This window comes from Trifolium pratense, linkage group LG2 (assembly GCF_020283565.1).
Source record: "Trifolium pratense cultivar HEN17-A07 linkage group LG2, ARS_RC_1.1, whole genome shotgun sequence".
NCBI classification, from domain to species: Eukaryota; Viridiplantae; Streptophyta; class Magnoliopsida; order Fabales; family Fabaceae; genus Trifolium; species Trifolium pratense.
In genome coordinates, this window is record NC_060060.1 from 23,316,073 (window position 1) to 23,327,366 (window position 11,294).

The 11,294-nt window shown below is 30.8% G+C and overlaps 1 protein-coding gene across 1 annotated transcript; it reads right to left on the bottom strand.

The window, feature by feature from the left end:
* Positions 1–6,624: 6,624 nt before the first annotated feature.
* LOC123904750 (probable membrane-associated kinase regulator 6) lies at positions 6,625–7,939 on the bottom strand. The gene is made up of 2 exons (XM_045954374.1): positions 7,255–7,939; positions 6,625–7,151 (listed from the first exon to the last, which is right to left on the bottom strand). The coding sequence occupies exons 1-2, from the start codon at positions 7,862–7,864 to the stop codon at positions 7,144–7,146; spliced, it is 618 nt and encodes a 205-aa protein (XP_045810330.1). The 5' UTR covers positions 7,865–7,939; the 3' UTR covers positions 6,625–7,143.
* Between the last annotated feature and the right edge of the window lie 3,355 nt (positions 7,940–11,294).

Consider the following 11,294-nt stretch of genomic DNA (forward strand, 5'->3'; position numbering starts at 1 on the left):
GAAAGAGTTTTCAAAAAGGCCATGTTCGAATCGGAAAAATTGTTAGCTATAGGATCATATTTTATAGAGTTGAGTATGAAGGTGTTTATGAGGATTTAGATGATATTCGGAGAATTCTTTTAGAGGAGTGTGATTTGGATGATGATTTGATTCGTTCCATAAATTCTGACGTTCCATATTTGAAATAGAAAATGATTCAATAAATCAAGGAATATAAAAAAAGAGGAATAAATTGGGAGAAGTGGAAAGATGAGGATGTTCGGAGGTTGAAGCAGCGTTGTTATATATATATATATATATATATATATATATATATATATATATATATATATATATATATATAGAGAGAGAGAGTAAATTACATTTCTCTCCCTTGAGAGATGTTTAAATTACACTACCCTCCCCTCTTATGTTAAAATATATACTCCCCTCCCCTCTTATGCAAATTATAATCTCACTCCCCTCTCTTGAAAGAGGCTTAAATTACACTACCTCTCCTCTTATGTTAAAATATACACTCCTCTCCCCTCTTGTATACAAATTATAATCACACTCCCCTCCCTTGAAAAAAGCTTAAATTTCATTCCCCTCCTCTCTTATATTAAAACCTAAATTTCTATCATTTAATAAAAATTCATTTTAATGTGATCAAACTTTTAATGCATATATTTTAATTATTATTTTTTGCTCACATCATTAATATATAATGTTAAATGTTGTTAAAAATTATGAAAATATACAAAATAAAATACAAATCTCAGATAAATTACTAAAGTCGATTAAAAAACAATTTTATATTCTAAAATAATAAAATTTTCAAAGAAAAGAAAATTAATTTCTTAGAGTAATGAATTAAAGTTTTTGACATGAAATAATGGCTTGAAATGAATTATTATCAAAAAATTATTTATTTATGCTTTTTTATGTTAAAATGGACTAAAGTGTATATTTTCATATAAAATTATTTTTCAATCGAATTTAGTAATATATCCGAGATTTATATTTTATTTTGTACAATTTGATAATTTATAACAACAAATAACACATGTTAATGATATGAGCAAACAATAATAATTAAAATATATGCATTACATTAAATGTGCAAAATGTAGGTTTTAATTATAATATAAGAGAGGAGTGAAATTCAAGCTTCTTTTCAAAGTACGAGAGTGTCATTATAATTTGTATAAGAGGGGAGAGAAGTGTATATTTTAACATTAGAGGGGAGGGTATTGTAATTTAACATCTTTCAAAGAAGGGGAGATTATAATTTGCATACGAGAGGAGGGGAGCGTATATTTTAACATAAGAGGAAAGGGTAGTGTAATTTAAATATCTCTCAAGGGAGGTAAATGTAATGTATTCTTATATATATTATATTTGCCATTAAAAAAAAAAGAGATCTCTAAAGTGTGTTTGAAACCGGTAATAAACCATAACCACAAAATGGTATCCATATTTATGTTTTGGGCCTTATATGGTCCAGTTTGGTGTTTTTTTTATTAAAGATAGCTTCTCTTCGGGTCCCGTTTTTTTTTCTCTTTCAATTTTCAATTTTCCCTTGGAAAAAAATTCGGAACGCCGAAATCGAAGTTCAAATTCATGAAATAGAAACCAAAGTTGTTTTTCAAGGCAAAAAAAAATTGGTAAACAGAAACCGAAGTTTTTATTAGAAGGCAAAAAAAAGGAAATCCAAGGGGGGAAAGGAAACACGGGGTTGTACCAAAAAAAAGAAGAAATACGGGGGTCCGAAGAGAAACTATCTTTAAAAAATGGATGCAATTTAATAACCAAATTGTTTGCACATAATAACAACCAACTCTCTAAAATACACTACTAATATCAATGAAGATGTATATTTACATGGTTTTTTACCATTATTAAAAAGATTTAACGACGCAGCTTGTTGCCCGTTTATGCCTTTTATTCTTATGTAATTATTATAATTATAATATATATAAAGATATGGACCTCACATTGGTTTGATTATTAAAAAGAACCCAAAAACATGTATGTATTATTTCTTTGTTAAAATATTTCCTCATAGAAAATCACATGCGTTGTACAAAAAAACCTTGATATGATAGTACTTGAGTCGAGTTTAAATTGTTGCATCGCATGTAGATCAAAGTGAGGCAAAGTAATACAAAATTATTGTTTTTCCATTTTTAGATCTACAATCGATGCAACAAAACTCAACTCAAGGACTATAATATCAGTGTATAAAAAAAAAGGAATTATAATATCAAAGAAAATACAAAGAAAGAATATATAAATATATCTCGGACAACGTGAATTAGAGATTTAGAGAGAAAATGACGAGAGGAGGAAACCATGTGTTTGGATGCTTTGTTGAGGCTTTTCTTTTTTGTTTTATTTTGTCTTGTATTTTCTTCCTGATTAAAAAAAATACAAAGCCAGTCAATAAAACCATAATGAGATCCAATCAGAAATCAGAAATGTATATATAAATATACCTCGGATAGCGTGAATTAGGGTTTCAGCGAAAAAGTGACGAGAGGAGGAAACTGTGTGTTTGAATGCTTTGTATGAGGCTCTTATTTTGTGTTTTATTTTGTCTTGTATTCTCTTCCTGATAAAAAAAATACAAAGTGAGACAACAAATCTATAATGAAATCCAACCACAAGTGCAACATTTGCAGTTCTTTTTAAAATGCAAATGGACCAAGTACAATGAGAATTACATCAACAACACTATAATTGAAAAATTCAATAACTCAATTGAGCAATTTTATACTTTGGTTTGAGCTGCATACTACAATCTCAATTAACAGAACCCTTTTGTCTACTGATTCTACCACATTAACAATTAACAATCTAGATAGAACAATATATCAGATCCAAAAGAAGGTTTGAACCTGAGATTTAGATGATGGGCTATATCGAGGTGTTGATTATGGACGGTTGGTATTTAGCTCCGTTGTGAGGAGGGGTTGGTACCTACACATAACTCCAATTTATATAGGATGAGATTTAGGGTTTGATAGAAAACCTAGAACATTCTACTGGTTAGTTTATATATTTGGTAAAATTATAATATTGTATTATTCATTAATTATAAAATATTAATGTATATTTATTTATAAATATTCTTTTTGTTTTTTACTAAATTTATAAATATTCTACATCTATATAAATTCCTTTATTTAATTTTCTATATATTTTTTTCTTCATTTTCTTAGTCAAATCGTATCATAAATATTAAAAAAATTCCATATACATTGTATGTGTACTAAGAATGAAGGCTTCATTTTAATCTAGTGATGATGGATAATATGTTATAGGTCCTGGGTTCGATGCCCAACTCATTATAAAAAAAAAAAAATGAAGGCTTCATAAAGTAATAAAATTGCAATAGTCGTTATGTTGAAATTATTCAACTGCGAAGCAACATTTCACGGAGCCTAGTGTAATTTCATAATTCATTTGTATCTTGTATATTGGTTTAAATGGCGACGGTTAATTGCTTTGAATTGATGAAATACATTGAGTTATTTTTATATCCTTGTTAATCTTGTTCTGCGTGGATTAACTTTGAGATATTTTGTACTGTTCTTCATCGGTAATTTTGTGGATGATTTTATTTATTTATCTTAGACGGTTGTATGTTAACGGTACCTTAAACTTACAATAAGTAATTGCATAATATATTTTCGAGTTCAATCTTAAAATTAGAGAGTTAGTTTATCTTTACTCTATGACATGAACCGAAAAAAGTTTTGGTTGGTTTACTTTTAAATGTGTATTTTTTTTTATACACTAGTGCATAAAATACATTTGGTTAAGGGCTGCCACATATGTGGGTATCGGTGACATGTATAGTTGAGGAGAAACTGGAACACGGTACAATTTTTTTTCTGAATCGGCTAAATTTTATTAATGGACAAATTCCCTATACAAGAAGTATAAAGAATTGTCGGATCAAACAAAAAAAAAGTTAGGCGATAAAAACATCTAAACCAATCAAAAAGTACAATAAATAACCGCTGTCACCCACCCTTTACAATAGATTAAACGTCTATCACCAAGACTAAAACAAAGCCAACATAATCCCCACCAACAATCTCAACCAAAACCAGAGCAATAAGAAACATATCACTTTCCTCACAAAGTTACAACCACCACAAACGTCCCTAAACTGTAAGCATTTTCTCCTTTGATCGAAAAGTTTAAGACTAACATATGATCGATCCAAATACAAATTACTCCAAAGAAAATGATAGCAGGTCACAAAGTCATAAAACATATGGAGGTGACACAAAAAATGGTCCCAACAAGCTGTTATTTTCGAAAAGGGACCATTCACAAGGTCGATATGAATAAATATGGTTTTGATGTCATTATTATCTAATAAATCCCATTTTATTTATTTATTACAATGCGCAACACATGTATATCTAATAAACTCTCACAATATGACAAATTAAAATTTGATTACTTCCGGCAAAATAAACTATAGAAAATCAAATAAAGAAGTGAGTGTCTTAAAAAGTATTAGAAATATAATATTAGTTAATTGGTTAGATAAGTAATTTGCAACTCCTATAAGAGTTGGTTAGGAGTTGTTAACAATATAGAGCATGATAACGTATTCATTTTCCACAATCTTTTTCAATTAATTCAACATGTTTTTCAAGATGCAATCTCATGAGAATTAATGTACTCTTTATGTTTCTCACTTATATGATCTTCCCTTTTTATCCATGGATTAGTAACAAATCAGAGAGTGTGTTACTAGTATAAAAGAAGTTAAATATATTAAGATTGTCTCAGGTGCATTTAGTTCAATTGGCAGGGGGTTGAGGTTCGTGTTGGGGATTTCAGTGGAGCTCGGGAGAAATAATGGGGTCAATACTCCATGACCACAAGAAAGGGAGACACCACATCTCAATCCAAAACCCTAAGGCATTAGGTTAATGGTCATCTCTCTTATAAATTCAACATTCTTCTCATGCATAGTTGATGTGTGACTTAATCACTCACACTTGAAATCCAACATTCTCCCCCCAAGTGCGAGTCCCCACATCCTATATATAGTTGATCCAATTCTAAGGATCCACTCCTGCTCCCCCACCAAGCCGAACCTCGGCTCTGATACCACTTGTTGGAGAGTCTGGAGGAACTCGGGAGAAACAATGGAGTCAATGCTTCAGGACCACAAAAAAGGAAGACACCACGTATCAACCCAAAACCCTAAGGCATGCATTAGGTTAATGAGTCACCTCTCTTATAAATCCAACATTCTTCCCATAATAGTCGATGCGAGACTTAATCACTCACAGTTGAGACCCAATAATTTACCTTAAGAGTGAAATTTCTAGCCACTAAATTATTTGAAAACAAATATATTAAGACTTTCAGAGTGTTGGGGTCATGTTAACCGCCAGCCAATTCAATGTCCACCACTTAATTGGTTACCCTTATTTGTCAAGATTCAAATGTTCAAACAGATATAGGCCAAATTTGAGGAGATGGGCAATGACATGTTATTCACATCATAAATATGGAAATTGCAAGGTGTTTGATTATAAAGGTCACTATCTAATGTATTTTCATAGATAAGGAGTAAACATATACCAACAAGAGAACACAAAGGATGCAAATTAGCTAAAGGAAGGAATTATGGTGATAGGTATATGATGATCTATCACATATGGATTTTGTTTCCAACATTATTTGTCCCTTTGTGCCCTTCTTTTCTGCCCTGTTTTTCAACAGTAGCATATGAACATATTTTCTCTTGGTGCCAAAAATTAGTAAATGCCAATGACTTTTTTAAAGAATATTTACACAAACAGATCAATAATAGAGAATGGAAACTGTTGAAGGTGTCACACTGAATATGAAATGAAATTATGTTTATAAATAGGAGATATCTGTTCTTTACAAATTGATTTTGTAGTTTTTTTTTATTCAGCAAATTTTATTAATGGACAAATCCTCTAAATAAAAAGGATATGTTGAGTTACAAGGAGGCGGCTGCGAATCATTTACATTTGGCTCAAAACAACCATATATTATATACAAGTAAGCTGGACACCACATTTTTATATAAAACGGTTGAAAGATAATCTTTTACCGTTGGATTAGCTGCAGAAGAATTCTTCCAATTATAGATCACTGTCATCTCACGAATTGGATTTGAACCAATATCTCCGGTCGCAGGGCCGTCCCTCAGATTTTGGGTGTCCTGTGCAAGTTATAATTTTGGTGCCAAATTTTTTTTACAAGTCATATAAAAATATATTGTGAAAGAAAAATTAAAGATTATACTTTCAATTGTTAAAATTTCTCTGATAACTTTTAATTCTTTAAATGAATTTTACTATCAAGATCATAAGAGTTCAAGTCAATTTTAAAATTTAGTTATAATAATTATTTAATTTATTTATTTTAACAGACGCACGTACGCACACGCGAGTGCACACTCGCACGCACACAAACACACTAAGTAAAAAACAATTGGTGCCCTGTGCTGTCACTCCTCTCGAACACCCTCCGGAACCTTCCTGTCCGGTCAATTCTTTGTCGAACCATCGGCTCTGATACTACTGTTGGGCCACGAGGGACAGCCATAGAATCATCCATATTGGGCTCAGAACAACCATACAAATGAGTACTATTTAAGAAAGAAAATACAAGGACCTTGTGAAAGCCTTTTAGATTTCTTTATTAGCTACAAACTGATATTCTTTATGTTGATATTCAAATTTGTCACCCTGTTTTCTTTTGGCAGAGACTGTGTACAGAAGAATCCAAAAACCTTCAGCTAAAAACCTTCATGATCTTGAGAATAATCACCAAAAATTTGACCAACATTATGATATATAAAAAAGAAGGAAAGGGGAAATTGTCTTCACATATATATAACATTCAAAAGAGAAGACAAATTCGTGTTCAATTCCTGATGAAAACAATTATTGGTCAGACATTATTTACCTCCCAACCTAACTCTGAAGGGACTCCCTCTCCCTAAGAACCAGAGGGTTAAAAAAAAAAAGAGAAGACAAATATCTCAGCAGAGAGAATCTACACCAAGAAAAAAATGGAATGCTCAATCAGGTGCAAAACATTTTTAGGTGCCTACCACTTCCTCCTACAACTCTCCTCTTCACCTAAGGATCATTTTCCTGAAATGAAGAAAATAATGAATTTAACTTTTGAAACAATTAAGCAAAATTATACTTACTTATATATAGAAGCACACGCAAAAATATTGAAATAATATATTACCTATTGACTTTTTGCAATGGAGAACTGCTTCATAAATAGAGCTATCATCATGTTCAACATGAAAATCACCAATAAGATATGCTTTATGTGAATTGCTCAAGCTTTTAACTAACCAATCTGTCTTATCAATATCATCAACTTTGGTACTTTTCCTTGACCTCTCCATTTTCTGCCTTAATTGGTTGAAATACTTAAAAAATTGTACCAAAGTTCTCCATGTTGATTTTCTCAATCTTATAAGAAAACCATGATGATGACTTTTCACACTTCTTGTAGAAAATGTTATAGAAGATAAAGAAGTAGTTTCAATCTTTGTTTGAATAGGATCTGAAGTATTGTAGAAAACCTCTACTTTTGAAGGGTCAAGAAAAAATGGCCTTAAAAGACCATTAGAGAAAATTTCATCAGCATGAACAAGAACAAGATTTGATTGAGAGATACAAGTATCAAAATTGAAGTTTTGGCTATTATTTGAGGTACTGTCTCCATAGAAACTGCTCATAGAGTCTCTATGTGGTTCATCATGAAGGTAATCTAGAGGGGGTTTATTAGAGTTTGATAACCAACTATATGAAAAACTATCACTAGCCAGAGGCATTGAGGTTTCCATTTTGCAATGTTTAATGCAAATGATGTTATGAATTAATATAAAAACTTATATATATACCAACAAGGACAAAGGTTTTTTTTTTTCTTTCTTAATTGCATATTTAGTCACTTATGTTTATTTTAGGTTTTAATTTGGTCTCTTATGTTTAAAAAGTTTCAAGTTGGTCCTTTTCATCAAATTTTTGTTTAAATCGTCGACGTGTCTAATGAATTTGAGTACGTGGACCACTTAGGAGAGTATTATGTGAAAGTGTTAGAAGAAATTAACTCAAAAATTTAACAAAAGTTAGAAAAAATTAACCCAAAATTTAACGAAAAGGACCAACTTATGTTGAGATCAATAACATAAGGGACCAACTTTTTAAACATCAGAGACTAAATTGAAACCTAAAATAAACATAAGAGACTAAATATGCAATTAAGGCTTTTTCTTTTCTTTATTTTATTTTTTATATAAGTTGAAAAGAAGGCGACACACCGAGACACATGCTTTTTTTTTTTTTTTTTGCGTAAACTGGATATCTGGATATTCTTCGTGTGCAATTGTAGCGACCAATCTCTCGAACCTTGTGAGAATCAAATGGGTCGTGAACTATCCCTTAGAGTTTAACACTACTGCATATGCCTAAGCCGGAGATCGAACCCAGAACTTTGGTTAAGTTAGAAGAGACCTGCGTTATCTCATCTAAGTGGAAGAGATATGCATGCTTTTTGGATATTTTTTTTTATAAGCATGCTATTTTGGATATGATATAGTCTTGTTTGGAGAGTTGAGGGAGGAAATAAATGGGAGGTTTTTTTTGGTTTTCACCACCAGTTTAATCTGGTTCGGAGGTCAGTTCTGACATCAAGTGGTTTCAGCCCCTCGCGATCGCAATTGTGGGGGATCGAACCGCGGTCCTTCCTACCAAGTTTAGCGCCAATCACCACTGAACCAACTGACGATTGGTAAACAAATGAGAGGTTTGAAACAAGCCTTAGAAGCTACCATGACAATTGCTTTATACCTCTAAAAAAAATTTAAAAAACTTTTTAATAAAAAATCTCATACTTTACTCTAACCAAAGTTAGTAAAATTTTATCCATAATTAAAATTGTTTTAACAAAATCGATTAAATTCATCTTAATAAATTATTTTCTATCCTAAAATGCAAGAAACTTTTTTACCTCTCAATATTTAATAATTTTATTAAAATATTATTATAAATTTTAAAAAATATTACTTGACTTAATTTCAGACACCACTAATAATAGAGGCGGTTGCAACATTTTATGTACTATTAATTGCTTATAGTGACAAACCAATGGTGACCACAAGGGGAAAGTTTGTCTATTGTGTTGTTATCAAAAACAAAAAAAAAGTTTGTCTATTGTGTTAAGGTCAATAGAGAACAATTTTTTTTTGTTAAAATAATAATTACACTTAAATGAAAGTCAAATGAAACAACATAAAAGCAAACCCCTATTGACTTTAAGTGTTAAGTATAGGTTGATTTCTCATTTTTATTAGATGACAATTTGACCCTTATTTTTTGCAAAAAATAAATAAATTTGACCATATTTAGTGGGTAATCTTCAAAAATACTCAAAGGATAAGATAAAAATTCGCATTTTTAGTATCGACATTTTTTTTAAAGTCATTTTTGGTATGGACATGGATATGAGTATCTGTGAGCGGGTATGAGTAAAAGTACGAATACCTTAGTACTCACCCCGCCCCGTACCCTCATGATATATATAATTTATATTACTGTATAATAATATATGTGTATCAATTTAAAATATAGCACTATTAAACTATTACACATTTTTAATAAAACTATTTATTTATAACATAATTCAAACATAATGTAAATATGTCAACTTTCCGTCAAAAAAAATAATGTAAATATATCAACAAAGATATGAACTTTAGCATGAGATTAAAAATAATTTTGTTTATAATTTTCATGAGTCAACATTAAAAAATTTTGAAATTTATTTAATTCTATTAAAAAATATGATATTTTATAATCGATTTATTTTTAGCAAAAATGCGGTAACATGTACATGTATAAGTACTTAGATACTCATATGGTATATATGGACACAGGTACAAAAATTATTACCCATGCAGATATAGAAATGGATACGAATATTTTTTTACAAAAATACGAATATGAATATAAGGACTATAGTACCTTATTCATACCCTACATATTATCATCCCTAATTTTTATAGATGCCATATGCTAACTTGTGTCTTTATACTTGTTAAAAAAGACTTGTGTCTTTATAATACAATTGTATAAACTAAGTAACTGAAAAAATAAGTAAAAAGATAAATTTGCATCTAAGAAACAACATTTTAAGTTTTTAAAATATTGAATACACAATTTTTTAGATTATATGTGTCTTCTTAATTGACATGTACTATAAATGCATAAGTTAGCATTCCCTTTCTATTGTTATAGTTATAGTTATAGTTATAGTTATGCTTGTCTTTAATTTCAATTTCAACTAGACAAACAAATGTGATAAACAAACGAAGGTAATTAGAATTGATCATTAGTTAGTTTAATGGTGACTGACGATGAATTTTATAGAAAGTACCACAACTTGATTTTCCGTAACTGCGATCAGAAGATGATTGAAATCACTTGATGTTAGAACTGACTCCGGAATCATATTAAATGGTCCAATGAACCGAATACTGAAGGTGTGAAAACACAAGAAGGGGGGGGTTGAATTGTGTTTTAGCTAAGTTAAAACTTTTTCAAGTTCTTAACTCAACTACGTTAGCAGCGGATAAATAACACAAATAATAACACAAGAGAGAGAGAGAGAGATCACACAAGCAATTTATACTGGTTCCTCTCACAAAACGAGAGTAGTCCAGTCCCCTTGCACTTCCAAGGGATTTCACTATAATCACACAAGATTACACCTGCTCAAGCACACAAGCAAGAGACTTCTCAACAATGCTCAAGCACACAAGCTTAAGACTTCACACTTAAGCACACAAGCTTAAGTTTTCTCACGTAATAGTAAAGTATATGAAAATATACAAATGCTCTTAACAGAACCTAACGAGAGCCAATACAAAGAGTACAGAGTATTAGACTAAAGTGCAAAAACACTTAACAGAGGTTCAGAGCTTGTATATCACAGAGTTCAGAGTTTGTTCAGCGCGAGTTCAATTCTTGATAAAGTTATATGTTGTAGCTGATTCTTCTAGTATATATACCACTAGAAAAGAGTCGTTGCAAAAAGAACCGTTGGAGTTGATAATCTTTTGTCTTCAAGCAGTCTGTCTTGATGCAGTTTGGTTGTATCCAAAACTAAGAAAGAGTTTCAGGTACTTTGACTACTGCAGAGTGGACTTTCCTTATTCAGCTAACAATTCTGAAGACCCACGTTCTCAAGTGAGGACAGACAAACAGAGGGTAGCT